At 41.5% G+C, this 22,829-nt stretch overlaps 1 protein-coding gene across 4 annotated transcripts in view; it reads right to left on the reverse strand.

Moving 5' to 3' along the window:
- The window catches only part of klf8 (Kruppel-like factor 8), an 87,239-nt gene that overhangs the window by 26,969 nt on the left and 37,441 nt on the right, over positions 1-22,829 (reverse strand). For all 4 annotated transcript variants that reach the window (XM_005915997.3, XM_005915996.2, XM_005915998.3 and 1 more), the window contains one exon: positions 12,977-13,297. In XM_005915997.3, the coding sequence (XP_005916059.1) occupies positions 12,977-13,297 (321 nt within the window). The remainder of the gene's footprint in view (positions 1-12,976; positions 13,298-22,829) is intronic.

A 22,829-nucleotide genomic window follows, 5' to 3' on the forward strand; every position in this document is an offset into this window, starting at 1 on the left:
TTTAGGAAGTATCCAAAACATACAAGTTTTATTTTTATAATTTTTCAAGGGATCTTATATCTGTTTTCACTCTTGTATGCTTTTCATACAAGTTTCACACAAGACAGATACAAACTTTATAAGATATATATATATCTTTTCCATATGGGCAGTCATTTTGTTCTATAAGCAGGCTTGAAATGTGACAGAATCCACTCAGTTAAGAAAAAAGTAAAGGGAAGATAAACAAACAATAGTTTGCTGATACTAAAAAACTGATCTCAACTTAGTCTGAGAAGGAGAAAATCTGTGGAAGTCATTTCATATTAATCCCTTTTGTCCCATGCTGCTTTACCTTTTCTAGTAGACTAAGAGGCAGTGTCTTAACTGTTTATTGATGCAGACAGGTAAAAAAAAATAGAAATCTGGCTGCTGCTGCTCCTGTAACTCACAGGAAAGCTGAACCCCCTCCGACGACCTCGCCAGGATGTGCTGCGATTTGACGCACAGACAACATGATTTACTGCGACTATACTGAACCCCAGCCAATCCACTTAATGACCTACATGTTTCCAGATGACTTTAGACTAACATAGAGCTTCCTCTCCCAGTCATGTATTTGCTTCCCGGAAGCTCTGCACTGTAGGAAGTGGGCTGCCAACAATGACATCATCATCCTGCACCAGCAGAGGTGACTGCATCTGCACTGAACTGCAACCCCTCCTGTTTCTCTCTCTCTCTGCATCCCAAATTTTGAATGTGCTGTCCTTTGAATGGACTGAATGCTCCAACATAGATGCGCACACACGCCACACCACACACACACCACACCCACACACACACACACACACACACACACACACACACACACACACGCACGCGCGCACACACAATGATTGCTAACTAACTCATGCTACCAAAGCCCTGCTGGCAAAAGCACAGTAAATCGGCCTCTCTAACCTCTCATGTCTCTTGCTCTCACACACACAAACGCACAGGGAGTAATAGAAAGTGTGTGCGTGTCTGTGTGTATGTGTGTGTGATGTGGTCTCTTTGTGCATGAGTGCTCCTGTTTGCTGGAGGACAACTGACTTGTTTATGTGAATACATCAGTGTGACACACACGCATGCACAGAGGGCCTCATTGTTTGTTTGTGTGTCTGTGTGTGCGTGCGTGTGAGAGAGAGAGCGATTACAGGGCTATTCACTGTGCTGTGCTGGCAGGTATTCATTGTTTGCGTGTGTTGTGTGTGTGTGTGTGCGTGCATGCGTGCTCCCCTTTGGCATAAGTGGTGATTTAGAAAAAGAGAGAGATTGAGGAGGGGGCAGGGGAAAGATGGAGAGAGAAGCACTGGTTGGAAAGGTGGAGGAGAAAAGAGGAGGAGAAGGAGTGAGGATTGGTGGTGGTGATGGCGGGGGGGTCAGGCTGCACAGTCTTTTCGGCAACTCCCGCCAGAGCCGTGGTTGCCATGGCGACGGGGTGAGCGGAAGCAGTGCCTCCCTCGACATATCCTATTAGGATGAGAGAGTGAGAAAGAGAGGAGAGGGAGGGAAAGGGAGAAGACTTGAGAGTCGACTGTAAAAAGAAAGCAGAAGAAAGGGAATAGATGGCGATGGGCAAAAACAGAATAGAGTCAAGATAAAATGCTGCTGTGTGTGTGTGTGTGTGTGTGTGTGTGTGTGTGTGTGTGTGTGTGTGTGTGTGTGTGTGTGTGTGTGTGTGTGTGTGTGTTTGTTCTGGGGAAAAAACGAAAAACAGGAACAGCAACTAAAAGAAAACTTTCACTGGAAAGCTAAATCTAGGCCGCTGAATGAACTTTGACCCATTCTGTCACTCTGACAAACACTAGTTAACTCATATGAGCTCGCCATATTGTTTAATCATCTTGCTGTTCACTCCTCTTGCCCCCAACATTTCACTGTCTCCTCATCTCTTCTGAAAATTTACTGCCAAGTTGCTTTTGAGTAACGCAGGATTTATGAACCCGAAGTGGTTTCCATTTGCGTAGCACTTTGGCCACGCAGAGAGGGGGATTGTGGGAATTTAACCAACACAGAGGCTTCACAAACTCTCAAAAGCCAGAGGCGGGTGGCTCTGCAGCGATTACGCCATATCTAGGTCTTATCCTGATAGGTTAACAAGGCGGCTTCAACAGAAAAGGGAAGATCAACAAAGAGGAAGGGAAAAAAATTGCACAAAATGAGATGCGGAACCAAAGGCCACAGAGGAGATTTTCAAAGTAAATTTAACCCCGCTTCTACCTCACTGTGATGAAAAACAGCACTTACAAGAACAAGTGTAGCCCGCATATTCATACGCATATTTCTGACACTGACTGTATACAGCTATGCAGACGTGGTTCTGGAAAGCTCTGCGTACCACCTACGGACTACCAACGCAGCACCATGCCGAGCCCTCACCCACTGCTGATTATACAGTGGGCATCATCAGGTTGTCATTAGATTACATTTATTCCTGACTGATTGCCAAAAACTATTCATTGTTTTCTCCTGCTTTGGAATCTTCTAACTACAAACTGTTGAAGTTTGCATGATAGAAGAAACAACAGAGAGAACAAGCATAAAAACTAGACTGACGTGAAGAATCCTTTGGATAATCCTCAAAGTTTGTCAGTTGAGTAAAAGAGAAAAAAAAAGGGCTAGTAGTGGAGTCTCTTCCCCAACTTTCCATCCACTTCTGATGGAATTTGGCTAGTACGAGTTGAAGCAAGTGTAAAATTTCACATCTCACATCACCTCCATTTGACCTTTTGATGTCTATTTTGACCTTGGACCCGATGTTCCTGTTAGCAGAGGAAAATATGCTTTTTTAAAGCATTAAAACATCCCACAAACGCTCGTTTTAATCGTTTTTCTCAGTATATGCTGTTAAAAGTAGCATGACTCAGTGAAACACGTATAACCTTCGTATTTCCTCTGTTGGTTTCCTGCACTACTAACTCGTTAAATAAGCTTAGCTGCTGAGACATCCGTGCACATGCATGCAGCCAAGTTACCAACGTCATGTCATAATGTTCTGGGTAACTGATGAAAATAACATCCCACCTCAGCAAGCCAGGTTCTAAATAAATTCAGCAGAGCTGTATCTGTGAACTGCTATGGTTTTTTAAAGGATCATCCATCTTCTCTGTATAAAACTTTAAATGTTTAAATTATCATAGTGAGGAAAAGAGAAATTTGACCATAAACAGATAAGAATACAAGCTGGAAAATATGTAAACAATGCAGGCAGGTGTAACATGTCAACAAGTTAAATACTTTGGAAACAGTAACCAATCAGCTCATTTAATTTGTCAAAATCCTAAACAAACAGCAAGTTTTATCTCTGAAGCAGACATCTGCACACGTCTGAAAGGTCGTTCACCACTGAAATCTGTTAAATAGGCTTTAAAAGTTGTTTTTACTATTTTCTGGAATTCTATAGATGAAATAATTCTAATAGATAATAATCCGAATAATAAAAACTGAATAAACACAGTCCTTAGTTGCAGCTCTATCACAACAAGTTGTCTTATTTTTAAAACTCTGGGCTAGAACCATACAACTTTAATACAGTCTTATGGTAAATAAAGTTTGCTTTGCACGTCTTCTAGAGTGGACCTGACATTTCTTATTTCTGTCTGAGTAACCACTTTATGTGCTGGTCTCACATACAAGCAGTCAAGCAGCAAAAAGCGCAGTATGATCCACAGACCATAATATTTCATATTTCCTGAGGTTCAAATAAAGATTGTCATCTGTTTCTGATGAATAATTTGTTGCATCTGACAGCTTGTTTAGATATAACTTGTCAAAGTCCTCCATTGCTACTGCTCGTACTCCTATATTCACATTTTCCCCTTGATTTCATGCCTTCACTCAGTAGGATTTGTGTTGTCTTGTTGAGACAAACATATAACAATCTACAACATATAACAATCATCATTCAGAGTCCAGACTGAATTAGTATTTGGAGGGAAAAAAAGTGCATCCTGTTCAAACAAAGGGTTAGCAAATAATCATCTTGACAGGGTTACTGTTTGCAGCACAAATGAGTTAGAACAAAGGGTACAATAACGATAATAATAATAATAATAACAGTCTTAACTTGAGTAAATATGAGGCATGTAGCATTAATGTTTTAGGCTCCCAGTGGAGTTTTATAGCAGGAGGATCTGCTTCCTGGAGACTTTATCTTTGGACAGGAAAGTCCACTCCCCTCTGTTGGAGACAGCCACAGAGGTGTGGCCAGCACACACTCACACACACACACTCTCTGCTTAATGATGTCTTGCGCAATACTACTCCACCCAGCCCCCACCCTTCACTAACCCAAACCACACCACAACAATGCACACATATACACACTCCTTCTCCCAGGCCTCACATGTGAACGTAATTAAGCTCTGAAATACAAGATGTTTCCTTAAAAGTAAATAACTCAGTCTATCGGGTTCGCCTTGATGTTACACTTTCTGAAAATTTTCCTGCAATTGGTTCTGGTATTTAGCCAAAAAATAATCAGCTGAGGCAAGCACCAAAATATGATCCTGGCATTGCTAATAAACATTTAAAGTTGCCTTTGCTCTTCAAGCAAAGAACGCGCCATTCTGCACTCAAATCCTCCAGACTCACACTGTTATGCTAGCACATTTTACTATAATGTACATATATGTATTAACATAAACTAAGTTTTAATAGGTTTTTATGATTATTTAATTGCGTCCGTGCATATGAACTACACATATAAAAAGGCCCAAGTACGGAGCCTTGAGGAGCTCCAAACTCATTTGCAGGGCGGGACAAACTCATTTCTGTTATGGAGATAAATGCACAACTATAACATCATCAACTGATCTTGTGAAAGCTATAAATGGAAATAAACAGAAGGATTTTACTATGTCAGTAACTGAGATGAACTAATAACCCAGACATCGTAGACATGTAACTGGTTTTTCAGTGTAGTGGTGAGGAGAGATGCAACAATGTGCTTAGAAATGCAGGCTGGTCATGTTTTCAGAACAGTGTTGACTGCACAGTTGTCCTCTGGTTAAATTCTTGGCAAAGTTATGTCCGCTTACTTAATCAGACACGCATCAGAAACGCCAAAAATAAACAAAGGAGCTACAGATAAATAAACCGGGTATATCTGTGCAACTGTGTGACAAAATAGAAATTAAAATGATCCTTCCTAAGGCAGGATTTAGGAAATTTAAAGAGAAGGGAAAAAACATTTCTAACTATTTCAGTAAAAAGGAAATCCAGTTAATATCACAGCTTTGCAAATTGTTAAGAGAGGTCATTCAATGTGATGATGGGAAACACAATTAGTCCTTGTTATTCAAGTACATGTAATTTCAAGCATATATTTAAGGTCAAGCACAAGTTCACTACGCTATTACAAACAATACTTTTTGTGTTACTCCTCTGCTACATTGTTTTTATCCACACACACACTAAAGCACAGGCTACTTTTGACATTCATTTCTTGGATTCTTAGCCAAACCTCAACCATAACCAGCATATCCCCAAACCTACCCTTAAACCCTTAAAACCATGCCAAGTGGAACTGCAGTGTAACCAAACTGGGAACATTATGACTGTGACACATCCACTAACCAAGTGTATCTTTTTCACTTGCAACAACATGTGAATAACGACATTTTATCTCACCTACTCTGTGGCTGTTCCCACTACAGTAAAGACAATACTCTCTGAGGCTCTGTGTGAAGGTCTCTCTCACACCCTGCAGAATTTTAGCACTCATACATATAAACACAAAGACACGCTGTTCTAACTGACAATGGCACAGAGAATATACATGTAAAGTGTTGCTAGACTTCAGTGGAGTTAGCCACACTTGAGGGTGAGGGTAGCGACAGCATGAAGCCACACAAACAGACTGGAAAAGGCTTATTTTGGTAAATTAACTCGAACCTAATTATGTCACCTAGCTAAATTCTGTCTTTAAAATTCAATCGTAGAGACACATTCTCATGATTTTTCTAAAACCTAGAAGACACTACAGTACACGGGTATCAGCTGAGAATGAAAAACAGACTGTTTCCTGCCCGGCATGAAATTTCCCTCTTTTATTTATCTCTGCTCCAAAACACTCCCTGCTAACAGACACAGCCCGTCCTGCCTTTCCCACATACCGTCATAAATGCAAATCTATGCTTTTGCTATATAGCTGGAGTGCAAACATAAAGCATGTGATGCCTCGCCTCAAAAACGGCTCAGCACATCAAGGGTTATTTTAATCAATAACGACAATGATTGTGCGTAATTTTGTGGATCTCTGGAATTACAAATATGACCAGTTTGCCATATAGCCAAAAACTGTAAAGAAAAATTTGTTATTTTTGAAATTAAGATTTGACAAATGGTGGTAGCTTAAAATATAAGCATTTAAAATTGCAGGCATCTATCCTTGAAATTATTTTTTATGCAAGATGTAATTGAAAACTAAACTCAATTCAATATTAGTCAATTTCCTTTACATAGCACCAAGTCACAACAGCAGTCATCTCAAGGTTCTTTATATTATTTATTAAGTTAAAGATTCTACAATAATACAGAGAAAACCCCAAGAATCAGACAGCCCTCTATGAGCGAGCACGTGGCGACAGTGGCAAGGAAAAACTCCCTTTTAACAGGAAGAAAATCCCTGTTCGAACAAGGCTCAGAGAGAGGCGGCCATCTGGGGCTGATCGCTTTGCAAATGTGTAGTATGTTAGCAAAAATGTTAATTTCTAATGAATTAGAAATAGTTCAAGTGGTTTCTCTGCTGTCCCAGCGGATGAAGGTAATGGAAGCACAGAAATGCATTACAATGAACAGTGCCCGGCTCTCTCATTTGTCTGATTAATTCTACATTTATCTAGCACGCGCACTACAATGCTGTTTAAATGTCAGTACTTTTGGACAATACAGCGATTCTTAACTGTTCATGCACCTCCCCGTTTTTCAGACCAACACAATCCACTTGCCCTGCGGTTTCTCTCTGTTATCTTTCCCGTATTGAAAACCCAGAGAGAAGCTAGCCTGACTCTGCATCTCCCTGCGTTTCAGCTTCATAAATAACAAAAAAAGTATTGAACACAGAGGAGGGTGAAATGGATGGCAGTCATAATCCTGCAGCGCAGCCTGTCCTTATCTGACTGTCCACACCCTTTCAAACCTCTCTACCTTCACTCCTCTCTCTCACCCATCTGTGCACTTCCCTCATCTGTCTCCTCTCTGACAATCTCTTTCCCCTCCTTCTGCTTTTCTGTCCACATTTCCAACAGCTTCTTCTCTTCAACGCCTCACCCTTCCCGCTGACAAACACCTTTCACTCCTTCTGCTATAAGTTCGCTTTGGTAATGGCTGCTATACTGTGCGAGCGACTCCAGCAAGTCTCACCTTATCATTACTGTTCACACCCTTTACTGTACAGCCTTCCCTGTCTGTTTATAACAGGGTGTATCGACCTACCTATCAGCTTAACAGTAAAGCTTGAAATGTCAAAAGGTGTAGCAACTCGTTTGCACTGCAAAACCTGTGAGTCCGGCCAGGGCGACACAAAAACGCTCCCATGTATTTATCGGCTTGTAATTATATTTAATTGGCACACAGCAGTGAAGCCACCAATAATCACTGCATCCATAATGAGGATGACAAACTAACTAGCCAGCGCACCAACTACTAATAGCCACGAGGAGAGCGAGGGAACCGAGTGCAACATTTGAAGAACAAACAATGAGCAAAATACTCCTAAAGCTTTATCGAAGGATTAAAAAGATAAGAATAAGTGGCATAAGTGCCTTATCAGTGGTTTTTTTTAATTCAATAAAATTCTGACTTGCTGAACTTAAGTTAAGAGTGTTTTCTTTTACATGACTATTTCCCATGAGTGAGCTCGACCAGTCATAACATGTCAAATGAGCTGTGAAACTATGAGAAGCTTAAAAATATATCGACATACGCTGCAATCCTTTTTTAGAAGCCCGGAAGATATAAAATCTTTTCTTGAAAGGAAATGCCATAAAATAACTTTGATTTGTTTACTTTCAGAATCCAAATTTTCATAATCTTTACAATGTTTACAATATTTATTAGTATTTATTTTATGTCTAAAATGTTTGTGGATACTGCTGGAATTGGTGAATTTCCTCCAGGGGATGAATAAAGTATCCACCCATCCATCCTGAACAACTGTAAGCTGTAAATACATAGATGAGCCTAAAATAATATTAAAAAGACAGAGACGAGTTAAGATGTGACAAAATGCACAAAATGCAGCTCAGTTTCTTGGTTCCCAGTCTATGGGAAAATCTCTATTGGTGTGTATTTCTGAGCAAAGACCAGAAAAAGACAAACTCCTCTGCATCAATCAGAAGGACAGAAGATGCAGATATATGCTGCTTAATTTATTAGTAAATGCTCAGACATAAATAGTCTGATCCTGAGAATGAAATCCGCTGGGGAATTCACGGGTAACTCCAGCAGGACTTTCGTCAGTATGTATCCCACAGGCTCTTGTCATGTAAAACTTGGCTTGGCTGCGACCTCTGACCTCCTCAAATTCGTGAAGCGTTCCTCATTTTTCACTTGAGGAGCTCATTCTGCTGATGCGCTCCCTGAAAAGCCACTCAGGATTAAAAAAGGTGAAATTTGCTGCTTGAAGTGCAAAACCTTAACAACCTTAACAGACTTTTTCCACATGAGAGCAAATAAATGTTTGTTTACAAAGTGTGTTTAATGACTTCCTACAACTCTACCCATCCATTAAACTTTACCCACTAATGTCAGACCATGCCTAATCTTCCACCATCACGTCAACCAAGCGGAAAGCTTCACTGTAACCTTTGCGAGAAGCCGTGTTTTTCCCCCGAGAGGCTCCACTTCCACTGGCCTGGAAGTGGAGTCGACCACCATTTGTCAAATCTTAATCTGAAATAATAACCAAAATAACCAATTTTTCTTTACAGTTTTTGGCAGTTTTTAATTTTCTGTGACTCCAATAGGGACGTAAATTCTGCCATCGGACCCACTTGGCAATTTTTGTCTGACCGTGGAGGTCATGCACAGGGATACGCTACACCAGAGGTCCCCAACCCCCGGGCCTCGGACCGGTACCGGTCCGTGAGTCATTTGGTACCGGGCCGCAAGAGTTGAGGCTCACGTGTGAAATGTGTAGTTTTCAGGGTTTTTCTCGGTTTTCAGCGTTATTTTGTTATCGTTTTTATCGTTTACTCAGTTTTCCTTGGTCTTTTCACGTGTGTTATGAATAAATTTTCTTTTTTTCAGTACCGGTACTAGTTTTATGTTGTTGTATTTATCCGCGACACCTTAAAGGCCGGTCTGTGAAAATACTGTCGGGCAAAAACCGGTCCGTGGCGCAAAAAAGGTTGGAGACCGCTGCGCTACACAACAATGCACCAACCACGCACACGCCCTTCAGCTGCACCTCAACCAGACTTCAGAGTAGTAGAACATGAAAGGCCACACCTCGGTCACCACCATAGCTGAACACTGCATCAAGATATCATCTAGTATTTCACGAAAACTAAAACAACCTCACAACTACCGGTATACCAAACTCTTCCTCCTCCTCATACTTCCTAAAATTAACCACCACGCTTGCTCAGTTCAACCTCACCCATCCCGCAAACATCTCTCTGCTCACTCCTGCATCAAATTTGTTCTCTTACACGTCCCTCATTCCCTTCGCCTCTATATCGTCAACTCATCCCGTCACGCAGTGAAGTCTTAAGTGCTTCAACTGAAGGCAGCTGGACTTCTTAGGTTAAGGAAATGTTTCCTATCTCACATCTGCGGTGCTTTTTCAGTTCTAAAAGGTGATGGGGGGAGCACCAGGTATTTAACTCCTAGTGGGGGTTCAGGCTGTGGATGTAGTCCTGAGAGTTGTTGACCCACCCAATGGTCTGTGAGTCGTTAAGCTTACTACCAGTCAAGGGACGGATTCTTTGTCTTCATGACCCTTAAAGGAAGTCCTGGATAACTGAGGCTTTCTCCGTTTTGGCTTCCCGTCCACACTGAGACGGCATTTTCCTCAAGGAAAAACGATGCGTTTGAAACGATGACGCATTTTAGTCATGTGATGCAGTCACGTGAAAAATTAAGCAGTTGTTTTGATTTCTCTCAATTTTCACAGCTCTAAAAAAGATTATTATCAGTTTGTACATGCTCCAGATAGCTTTTCTTAAAATTCTTTAATTCCCACTCGCTTTTGCGCATGCGCAGGACTGGAACATAAGCATTTTGGGCCGTTTCAATGTGGACGCACAACTCTGTGAAAACGACTGAAAACGCTAGTGTGGACGCGGAGCGTTTCCAGACGAAAACGCAGTTTTCAAATCTATCCGGGCTAGTGTGGCCTGAGAAACTGAACAGACGTCATGCTGTGAAACGCTTAGCACTGTGCACTACTGCATCATTGCACCTATAAATACACTATACATGCTGTTATTGTCCGTGTGTGTATCTGTTAGGTACATTGAGAGCACAGAAAAAACCCAAAAGAACCCAATTCCTTGATCAGAATCCAATAAAGCTTATTCTGACTCTGATGTAATGCTGCTTTAACTCAAACCCTGCTGTTTTTGACAAAGCTTGTTTGAAACATGTGAAACAATTACTAATTTTTTATCAAAAAGCACAAAACAGGCAGTTTACTCCCATTTTAAAACAAAATAGTAGCAATAATAACAAAATGAAAAGAGATGAATTCATAAAAGAGGTACAGGTCTGACACAGAGATAAAAATCAAACACACACACAGGTGCTCATAGTTTTCTTCTTAAATAATGCAGCAATGACTGCTGAACTGTTGACTCAATGGCTAGGATGTGTGGGTGACAGCTGGCATGATCCAATCGCAACATGATCTCTTTTTAAATAAGGTTTGGGCAAACGTGTTCACCCTATTTTTACATTTCTACAATACTGTTACTGTTAATTGTCCTCTCTGCAGTGTTTAAATGCTTACATATACACACAGTTACTGTCCCTCCACACATATGACTCGGTTCTGCTTCTATGCCCCAGCTTTGTTTACTATTTCACACCGAGGCTTCTAGACTTCTGATTGGCCAACATTTCTACACGGTTAGGAATATATCGTCACCTGTTGCTTTGGCATGTTCCTAGCAGCGTTTTCCTTCATTTCTGCGTTTACATGTGGACGGGATTATTTTTTAAAACGAAAACGGAAAATCTCAGTTTTCAAAAATACCCGTGTACGTGTGGACGTAGCCTAACAGCCTGCTGTCACAGGCAAACAGGTGCAAGTTTTCAATCACAAAGAGCACACATTCCTGCTAAACTGCACAACCTGTACACGATCTATTTGCTCAGGTGAACGCATACAAATGAAAAGGACGTTTTTCTGGATTTGTGAAGCTGATGCACCAGCCAACAGCTACATTATCATAATATCAAGCTTGAAATAACATAAATTAACCCTAAAGTAAATTTACAGTTATTTCAAAAATCCGTGCTCGTGCCTTGTATGCGGTATAATGCAAGGCGTATGCGGTATAATGCTCAGAGGAAAATCGAAATTCCTGCCAGCACGGACTTTATTATAGACACGATGTTTTTGCATCCACGAATCCTAATCAAGACGATTATTGTCAGGCCTTAGCTTGACAGAAACCACTACCAGGAAATATCCCAGGGAATCCAGTGCAGAAGGATAACTGTGTCCTTTTTGCTCTAATGAAGACACAATGATTGCCAGTTTATGTCAGATCAGGTCTTGATTTGCAGTTCTACTAAAACTCAACCATAAATTAGATTTAAAAAAAAACAAAAAACAAAAAAAAACAGAAAAACAAATGTGTCTCTTCTTTCTAGAGAAACAAACAAGGAAACAGAAAAATTATATAAACTCCTTTCTTTGAAAACTGAAACTGAAAGTAAGCCAGCATCACTGTAATACCACTGGCACAGGTAAAATTGGTACGTGCACACACCGCACAGGGAACAGGGAGTGGTTAACTGTGATTGATGTCGCCCGGGGGGAAAAATGTTTCCCTCCTAAACAGCACGACCTGTGATTATCGGCTCACTTTGTTCTGATACTTAAATGACGTCACGGTGTCACATTTTGCAATTAAAACAGGGATCACTGTTACAGACAGGAAGCATGTGCAAAACTATCAAAATAAGATGCAATCTCTGATAAACGAGTCTTTTTCTTTAAGGTCCGGGGCTTTCAGAGTAAAAGTTGCAAACCTCAAAATCTGTTGAACGCTGTACTGAATTAAAATAGCGCCATCAAGCTGCTAAACCACCAATCATGATGCACAGACAGAAGAGGTGAGCAGCGCTGGTTTAGGTGGATCTCTGAGGGAGCACCAGTAGGTTCATTTTCCACTTTACAGCCTAGACCAGCGAGAGGGCACCGGATCGTAATCTAACGTAATCTGCATAAGTGGAAGGATATGTAATTAAATAGAGTAAAAAAGTGCCTAGTCATGTTATCTGCCTGCTTCTCAAATTCTTTGTAATCACTTTGTAATACTCAGGCGGGAAGCTGACATCTGAGAGATCCAGCTGATTGCTCTGGTATGCATATTGCTTCCTTGTCTGCTGCCGATTCTCGAGTACTGGGAAAACGTGAATTTTGATACATTTTTTAAGGCGGTATTTGAGAAGTTTGTGTCAATATTGCACAAACTGATACTCTGTTCATTACGCGTGACATGATTTAAAGCTTTCTTTTTAAGCTAGGTAAGTAACTGAAGTAACCTTTGCTGTCTGTGTGATTTGACCGCGGTGTGTGTGTGTGTGTTTTTGTTGTGAAATCGACATAATCAAACACATTTGATCATCGCAGAACCGACTCCCAGCCCCACCTGCACACGCCCATTTTCCTCACCTCCATCCATCTAGCCACACATCTAGCGTTCTGCCTCTTTAACCCCATTCCCTCCAATCAATCAACCAATCGCTTCCACCGAACCCCCCGTCTCCCCCTCCTCACCGTGCACTCCATCTCCTCTGGCTCTGGTTTGATCTGTACAGAGGGCATGTCTTTCTCGCCCTCCTCCTCTGCTTTCTTTTCTTCCTCTTTCACCCTCACAGACTGTGTCGCCACTTCCTTCAGCTCCTCCTCTTCTCCCTGCGTTGGCCGTGGCCTGGTCGCGGGCTCTTCTTTCTTCTCCTCCTCTTCCTGGACTGTGGGCGGCAGAGGTGATGAAGAAGGTGGCAGTTCTTGCTGGGTCAAGGAGCTCTGCTTGGCCGGGCTCCTCAGCCTCTTCCGGGCACTGACCGCACTCTTCTTCTGCTTTGGAGTTGACTGACACTGAGTAAGAAGAAGAAGTACAATAGATGGCATTAAAAGGAGGAAGGTGAGTTTGGTCACAAAAAGAGGAGTACAGAAGGTCGGCAAAGACAGGAAAGGGGGGAGAAGAGGTGATAAGGGAGTCGTTAAGGGGATGAAATGGGGGTGGGGAGAAATTGAGAAGAACAAGAGAGGAGGAGGAGGGGTGAGAAGAAGGTAAGAAAAAAAAAGTCCAAACTTCCTGGCCAGGGAGAGGGGGTGAAGGGAGAGGGGGTTGTGTTAAAGGGTATGAGGAAGGTATGAGGAGTAAAGTGGGCAGGAGAGGAGAAAAAGCAGTAAGCAAGAAAGCAGAAAACAAGAGAGCATAAGAGAAAGAATGAAGAGGAGAAAAGTGCCAGGTAGGACAGGAAGTAAGACAGGAAATGGGTTAGTAGAGTTTGGAGGGAAAAGGTCATGACTACAAGCATTACCTCTACTCTGAAAGTCTGCTAAAGATAACCTCCTCTCAAAAAAATCTGCCAGAAGAGGGGGTAAAAACACAAAAACACACACACACACAAACTCACACTCTGTCTGAAAGAGATGGAAAATTAAAGGCAAAGACAGAGACAGAGGAGGCAGAGAGACAAAGGCCTAATCCTCAGGCTGCCAGTGAGGGAATGAGAACGAAAGAGAAATAACAGCGAGAGCAGGGAGGAGTAGCCGTGAACTGACCCCTCCCTCCCTTTCAGCAGCAGGCAGGCAGACACACCCTTTTCTGGAAGCTGAGCGAGAGACAAACACACACACTGAGAGAAAGAGAGAGAGAGCGAGCTGAAGAGTGCCAAGGCAGAGGGACACACACACACACACACACACACACACACACACACACACACACACACACACACACACACTTTTAGAAATGTGCACACCCCTTTCTCTTCTTTTTGGTCTCAATTTTCTCCCCTTTTTTCCCTTTCTTAGACAGTTTCTGAGCTCTATCTAAGAATTATGCAAGTCCCTACAGATAAAACTCTCCACCAACTTGAAAATAGTTTGGCAAGCAGTACCAAAAATGTCCACAGATGTGGAATCTAGCATAATTTGACCTACATTTTTTAAGAGGTTTAGAGACAGTCATATTTTGAAATGTGTCTTACTTTTGATATGATGACTGTACATAAAGGACAGTGAAACAAAAACAGTAAAACAAGAACTTTTTTCCCCTCCTGTCCGTCACGAGCCAGATAAGAATAAATCAAAGCGAGCTGAGGTCAGTAATACCTACAATATGTTTACAGTCATTTTAAACAGGTTTCAGTAGGTTTGGGCAGCCAGTGAAACTAAAATAATATAACGGCAAGAACCAACTGCGTTGAGTCTAGTAGTCAACGCAGTGTAACATAACATGAAGGAAAAAAAAATACAATTACATATAAAACAGCATTTACCACATTAGAAAAGGGTTTAAGACATAATTTTTGACTTGAAAAATAACAACATTTTTAAACAGTTAATTAATTAGTTCATCTAAGGCACCATAAATGTCATATTCTTTGTTTAACTCTATATATATTCTTCAAAAGGAGAAAGTTTAGGATGCAGGAAATTTAAACTAATGCACATTTATCTGCAACTTTATTAGGTGTGCCTATAATTCTCAAAAATACATCCTGCAAGAGGCAAATCTCAGGGTTAAAAATGCCTAGTTGTTGTCAGAGGTCAGAGGAGAATGGCCAGACTCCTTCAAGCCCCTAAGAAGGCAAAAGTAACTTAAGTAACAACCATTACAACCAAGGTATGCAGAAGAGCATCTCTGAAGCAGCGGAAGACCACACCAGATGCCGCTCCTGTCAACTAAGACCAGGAAACTGAGGCTCACCAAAACTGGACATCGTAAAAATGATGATGAGTTTACATTTCTGCTGCAAAATGAAAGTATAAATCCAACCTGCACTGTATCAGTGGTTCAGGATGGTGTGGTGTAATGGTGTGGGGCACACTTTGACCCATTAGCACCAACTGGGCATCACTTAAATGGCACAGCCTATAACCCAGTGTACCCATCTTCTGATGGCTGCTTCCAGTGGGATAACATACGATGTGACAAAGTTCAGATCGCTCAAACTGGTTTGTTGACCACCGAGTTCAATGCACTCAAATGACCTCTACAGTAACACATCTCAAGCCAACAGAGCACCTTTGGGATGTGGTGGAGCCTGAGATTCACATCCTGGATGTGCAGCTTGTGATTGTGCAGCAACAAGGATCAAATTCTCTGAGGAAAATCTCCAACCCAGTTCTAATAAGGTGTGCCTAACAATGTGACTGGCATATTTCAGTGTCTGTCTTTATCCTTCTATTAATACACAGCCACCAGGTCATGACCAAATATTTATATAAACGAAAGTTGTAAAAGAAGTACATCAAGCAATCTACCGCACTTCCTTTTCTTCCTCTTCGAGTTCAGCTCATGCTGACAGGTATGTGGTTAAAGGTGACGTTTGAGAAGTTTGTTTTATAGTTTTGTGGTTTTAAACAGAATGTGACTTTGTGAGATCAGCACATCAACTTCTGGTTAACCTTAATGTAAACCCAGCCGGTGACTGAAAACAACCGATCAATATCAGGGTGAAATTCAAACCCATCTCTTTCATATTTTTTGTTCACATCTGAGCAAGAGTCAGCACAGACAGCTGACAGAAAAGTCCCATAGCTAACACAAACATCATCAACAGAAACCACCAGCATTCTTTCAAAAGACGTATTAAAAACACCAGCTAAAAAGGCTTGACGTGCGTGTGCTTTCCTAGTGTGAAAATCCACCATCGAAACACTGAAAACCCACGCATTAAAAAGAACAGAAACGGGAAGTGATAGCAAGATTATTCCAGTTGCGCTTCTTTATGTAAAATTCTCACGGTGCGAGAAATGCTGAAATAGATAAACAAGTTCTCGACTTCCTGTCTGCAGCGGCGACCCTGCCGCACGCCCAGCTGTTTAATGGGAAACGCAATGCTGTGTGCTGCACAGCGCAGGGTTAGCTGTCTATGTAAAGCCCAGTGAAGCCAATCTAAATAAGAAAAGATAACAGCTGGTAGCAGCAGGAGAGATATGAAGTAATATCAGAAGAAGCAGGGCAAAAATGTCAAAATAAAAGGTTTGATATATTATTTAAGCAAAATAATTAAGTACTAACAGCATTGTTGTGGTTGTTTTCACAGTGAGGAGAAGTTTCTCTCAGTCTGGTAAATAATTAACAAGTTAAACTGCCAGCAGGACTTAATGACAACGCTGGAGAGCACACTCACCAGCACATAACCTAAAACAATCCATCATACGTTATGTCAGCATAGCAGAGAAAATATTTTACATTATCGAATGCAGTGAGCGTCGGTATTTTAAGCATTACGCCACCGAATTCTTCAGAATTCAAATATTTTTCTGACACGTAACTTGTTGAAGTGTGCTGAGAATCGGACACATTCGCCCTCTGCCACACAGGACAGTAACAATTACATCATCACTTGATGTTCTCCTGTTTTTTTTTTTTCAGCCTATGAGGGCAAACAGAGGCTCTAAGGCCATGGTGGTGTGTTTCAGGCTGGCATGTGACCCAGCCCCAGCGGATTCCACAGCGAGGTGGGGCCTCGGCCAATCAGCCTGGGTGTGGCTGCAAGCACAACCCCTCCCACACAGACGCGCACACAGAGGACACACACTGATCTCTCAGTTCCATTGTGAGGGGACAGAGCCCCCTCTGTGTCTCTAAACAAAGGTAAAGGCAGCTTGATGCCTCACCTTCCCCCCAACTGGCAACCCCCCACAAAGCAAGAGCCTGAATTTCACCAAACTCCACCCACTCATACAGTTTGAAACAGCGTTAACTTTATTGGGCCTGGAGTTGCTCAAGGCACTTCTCTGTGGTATTTTTGACCACAAGCTTCCTTTCTAAGCTTCAGAGACCATTTTTGACCTTAAACATCACACAGGAAAATCCATCAGAGACAACAAAACAGGTTTGTGCACCAACAAGACCAGAAAACAGTCAAGGATGCTTCACAGTTACATCACAGTTTACACTTTGACTTATTTCAACAGTTGTTGTTGTTTTCCTGATTTTTTTAACCTTATGTAAATGACAAAACTCTAAGAATTTCTTCAAATTTACACACACTACTCATAAACTACTCGTAAGTTACTAAAATAGCACATTTACATTTTAACTGCAGTTTAGACTTCATGAATTAACAGTATGCGCTGTGAAAACTGGAGCAATGTAGCCTATTTAAAAGCACAGAGAGCGCTAACAGCGACATCAACAGTCTGTTCCAGCACACAAAGCCTTCCTTTACACCTTGTGCTTTAACCCTTTATTTTGTTTTCAGTTCACTAGTTAGCAGTTTGGTCCTGTGTTTTGTTCTGAAGAGGCCTCATTATCATCTATTCTCTTCTGTAAATGGCCACTTTTCCAAAAGCCATTCAAGGCAAACTTGTCCTTTCAGTTCGACAGAAATAACAAAAGCTCTGCTCAATTAAATCAGAACATTTGTGAATTTGCTCAACAGAAAAGACCATAAACAAATGTATTTGTAAGGTTGATTTAATTTGCCAAATTACATTTGTGGACAACATTTAACATATTTTGGGGAAAACTTTGGCAACTAAAAATGTATAAAAACTTCAATCCAGCTAAATCAGATTTGGTGGAGATTGTTGTTTTGGTCTACTGGAAAGAGCTGAAGGATGCAGACTGCACATCTTAAAGGAAAAACTCTACAAGCAGCTTTAAGTCACACACACCTCAATTCCAACTCTTTATTGCATGCCAAGGCTTGAATACAAACACCTGCAGCTGCTACTTGGCTTGCAAGTTTTCTATCAGAGCACAGAGGGTAGATTCAGATTTTTTGAACCCTGGGACGTCCGATTAAAGTCAACTTTGACCAGCCAGTTGCACCAAATTTTAAAAAAAATTAAACCATACCTGATTGAGTAGGTTTATTCACAACAATCTAGAGTTGCCAGCTTATTTTAGTCCAAACGAAGCAGCAGCAACCTCAGGGGCATAAAAGTAATGTTACCTGGGATGTTCCAGAGCCTGCAGTTCCTCTCGTCCAACTTTCCAGCAGAAATAAACATGCTTACAGCCTTGTGCATAAAACTCCCCCTCAGGACAACTACAAAAAATAAAATTTGTTTCACCTCTTTAAAAAAAAGGCTGAAGTTCAGCATTATTAGGGGCGTGGCCACTTTGAGTGACAGGTAGATGTCTTCTCCTCACATTGGTTTATCCAAGACACTGAACTAGACCTGTCGTTGACTATATGTGCGAGATGGTACCTTTTGGAGCTAACACTGTCTGCTAGTGTTAGCTGACAACGTTACACAAGAGTTAAAATTAGAAGCTTGAATGATGATGTCGTGATCACTATGTCCATTATTCACATACAGTAGAGGTTTGAAACAGGTGGCCTAGGGGGACCAGAACCACCTATCCGGCTCACTGGATTGCTTTGGAAAATGTGAATGTTGCCAAGAAACGAGGTATAAATATGACACTTTGTTCATAATGTAAGTATGTCAAACTTACCAAACACATCACCCATGGCCTGGTGTTACAGGTTCATTTGATTTACTGCAGCAGCATTTCTTCCAAATGTAGAAAACCTCAAGCATATTATTGAAATTGCACTCCTCTTTCTTAAGGCATCTCAGCGATTCACTGTCTACTTAATATTCTTCATACTTGCAGGTGGGTTTTAATATGCTATTAAACAACAGGTTTGATATGTCGCTCACTATGTAAAAATTGAGTTTTACACAATAATACGAAAGTTATACATTGCAGAACATCATGCTACAAGCACAAAGCCTTGCATTTTTGCTCCTCTGACTGGTTTTTCCTTGACAATTCTTAATTACTTGTTAATTAATACCTAAAGAGTAAAAAGCACAAATCGGATCGGAAAAGTACTGTGCTGCAACCAGACCTGGATTAATCATGATTTGCAAATAATTAGTTTCCGTTTGTTTTAAACCCAATCTGGAGCTCCAGCTGGGCGGAGTTCATAGCTCTCTAGCAGTTCAGACTGCACCATGTGAGGAGTAAATTACAGGGGGACAAAATAATTCAATTTTTTAAGCATTTAAACTTCAGTTCTTATCCTTCAGCTTAGAAATCACACCTACTTTATCACTGTGAATAGACTGAAGCAAACACTGAGAATCTTTTCGCAAATCCAACTTGATCCACATCTGCTCCCAGACGAGGCAGCAAAAGAGGAAGGAGCTCACAGAGGGGGCCACGAGGCGTGTGTGTGTGTGAAGAGCAGCACTAACAAGGAGTGATAGTGAGATATGCACATGTTGTGCGTGTATAAATGAGGAATGACAAGATGCCTTTTTGTGTGTGTGTGTGTGTGTGTGTGCGTGCATGCATGCCTCCCCCACCGGAGGAGGGGTCCCACTGTGGAGTTCCAGGAATTAAAAAAAAAGGGGTGGGGTGGGTGTGACCCTGTCAGCCTCTGATCCTACCACAGGAAGTCAGGGTGGGGGTAGAAGAGGGACCAAGAGGATTGAAAAACAGACAGGCAGATTGGGTTTTCTCCTCAGACTCTGTGACACGTTGTAGATGAGAAAACTGCAGCGAGCCTTCCTGTGACCCGGCCCACATTTAAACAGAGCTGATTTCCGAACAACAGCATAATCACACGAGTCATTTCTCAAGCAAACAACTGCAGGGCACAAAAGTGACTAACATGAGTTACTACAAAAATAGAGTTGGTCCCACACACTAAAGATAACTGGTGCCTGTAGTGCTCACCAACTATATACCATATAGCTCGTTTCCCGAGCTTTATATACCCTGTATCGGGGATTAATCCTAACTGGAGGCATCCTTTTAAACTGTACTCAATCAAGGTTATGCATGATTAAAGATCAGACCAACAGACTCTGCTATAGCTGCTAGCTGACACAGTATGTACGTGTGTATAGGTTTTCCTTTAGAGTGTTAGTGACTCATTCATTATCACATAAATATGATTTTAAGTCTAAGATCTATTTATATGTTAGCACTGAGAAACAATTCTTGCCATCTGGGGCATGCATGCATATAGCCTACAGATGTAGCGTGCTAGCTAGCCGAGCTGTCTTTACCTGATGTTAAAACACCAGACACTCGTTCAAAAATGGTCACTTCAGGCTCCAGAAAAATAAAATTGGATCTCCACAAGGACAAACTCCAGACTTCAGAAAGGTTGTCGCGAACCAGTGAGTGATGTCATTTCTGCCATGTTCAATGGTTTATTCACAGTCTATAGTTAGGCTACGCCTGTTCAATTGCGTTTTAATATTATCTATTAACTAATTAAAATGGGGAAGAAAAGTGACTTTGAATGCGACGTGGATGTTGGTGGCAGACGAGCTGGTCTGGGTGTTTCAGAAACTGCTGATCTGCTGGGATTTTCCCACACAATCATCTCTATGGTTTACAGAGAATGGACTGAAAAACAGAAAATGTCCAGTGCGCGGCAATACTCTGGATGACAATGCCACATGATGTCGGAGGTCAGACGAGAATGGCGAGACTGCTTTGAGCTGATAGGACTGCAATAACAACTAAAATAACAGCTGATTATAACCAATGCATGCAGAAGTGCATCTCTGAATGCACAATGTATAAATAAATGGGCCACAGTAGCAGAAGACCACAGCAGGCGCGCCTCCTGTCAGGTAAGAGCAAGAAACCAAGGCTACAGTTCACATGGGCTCAACACAAAACTGGACAATAGAAGATTGCAAAAACACCGCCTGTTCCGACGAGTACTGATTTGACTGTTAATCTTGACTAACATGAGTGTGACAGTGGAAACAACTACACTTGTCCAGCAAATGCCATGGCAGAGCATGACAGTGGGGGAGGTCACAGTGGACAAAACAGGCCATCTGAATAGGTCACTTTGAGCTCTTTTCTATCATTAATGATCTAAGTGATCAAAATTACAGCTCGCTTTAGGTCCCCCAAAACGCCATAAGAGGACATCAAGCAAAAATTATTGTGAAAATAACCCACAGGGTTACAAATCCTTTGATACAAACTAGATTTAATGCGGAGTCATTCTGCAATCACCCACAAGAGGGTCTGTCCCTGGGCTTCACGCAGGCCAATCTCAATGTTTCTAAAGTCTATTTTTATCCGGTGAAGACTCACTGAGCGTGAACTGAACGCTCTGTTTCATCCTCATACGGTCCCACACATTCACACCCGCTCAGAACAACCAGTCTGTTACTGCTGAGCTGCAAAGAGATGGAGAGAGGAGACATGATTAAGTTTTCCATTCCCCTTCTGCATCCTGGCTTGGGATTCCATCCCCTGTAACCACTGCTTTGAAATAAAACACAAATAATGACTGAGACTAACTTGCATGCTGTGTTTAGATTTTTCACACACAAAAAGCACCCACGCATTTCTAACTTGTAGTGAAACATCAAATAATGCAAACACAAACAAAGGTTGGGAGCAGGCACTGTGTGACTGTCTCTTCTCACCTTTGACTCTGTGAATAAAGCAAAGCCTGCTTGGCATTTTAACACCGTCATATACTTATGTTGTCACCTGACAACTGAAATAGAAATATGTGAATGACAACACCTGAGATGTTAAAACACAGTGTAGCGATCCTCCGGAGATGGTAAGACACTTTACACGTTCTCCTTCATTACAACGTCACACCACCTTTTTAATCCATGTCAACAAGAGTGGCTATGATAAAAGAAGCTCTGAAGCAGGCTCATATCAATGTGTTTATATAGTTTTACCAAAAATAATGTTGCCAACACCATATTTGCTGGATGCTGGAAAATACAGATGATACTAATCTGTGTAGTGCTATAACACAGGGATTGATAATCTATTTAGCATCCAGTTTTGTTTTATTAACTTTAGGTTGAGTCTTCTCAGCTCATTAAACTTTATTCCTGCTCACTCTGACTTTTTATATTACATTAAAATAAGGCTGAATTCACCGTTTATTTGTTGTCATTTACATATTTGCTGCTTATCTTAGAAAACAAAGCAAAAGCATTAATTGTATTTCATGTTAACTTTGATGCATTGATAATGTTGTATTCAAGAACAAATAAACGCAGTTTTAAAGAGACTCGTTTGAAATATGTTATGCTATTTCCAACTTATATTTGCACTGTTTTCTGGCAGAAGTTAGAATAATTAAAACTGGAGGATAACGGCAATGAAAGGCTGATTTATGGAAGCAGCGAAATAAAAACCCTCGCTGAGCTTATTCTTTAGAGTGTGTTTGAGTGAGAGAGGGTGGGACAGAGAGACTATCTGGGTCAGTGCTCTCCTCTCTGTCACTGTTGCCTCTTTCCAAACCACCCCCAGCTCAACACATGTGTGTGTGTGCATGTGTTATGGGCAAAGGGTGGGGGACTGCCCTAGTCGGCAGCACTGTTCATGCCCCAAAGAGACATACACACACACGCACACATACACATACACGCACACGCACACATACACGCACACGCACACATACACATACACGCACAC

This window comes from Haplochromis burtoni, unplaced genomic scaffold, assembly GCF_018398535.1.
Source record: "Haplochromis burtoni strain Fernald_Lab_line unplaced genomic scaffold, NCSU_Asbu1 Contig_17, whole genome shotgun sequence".
NCBI classification, from domain to species: Eukaryota; Metazoa; Chordata; class Actinopteri; order Cichliformes; family Cichlidae; genus Haplochromis; species Haplochromis burtoni.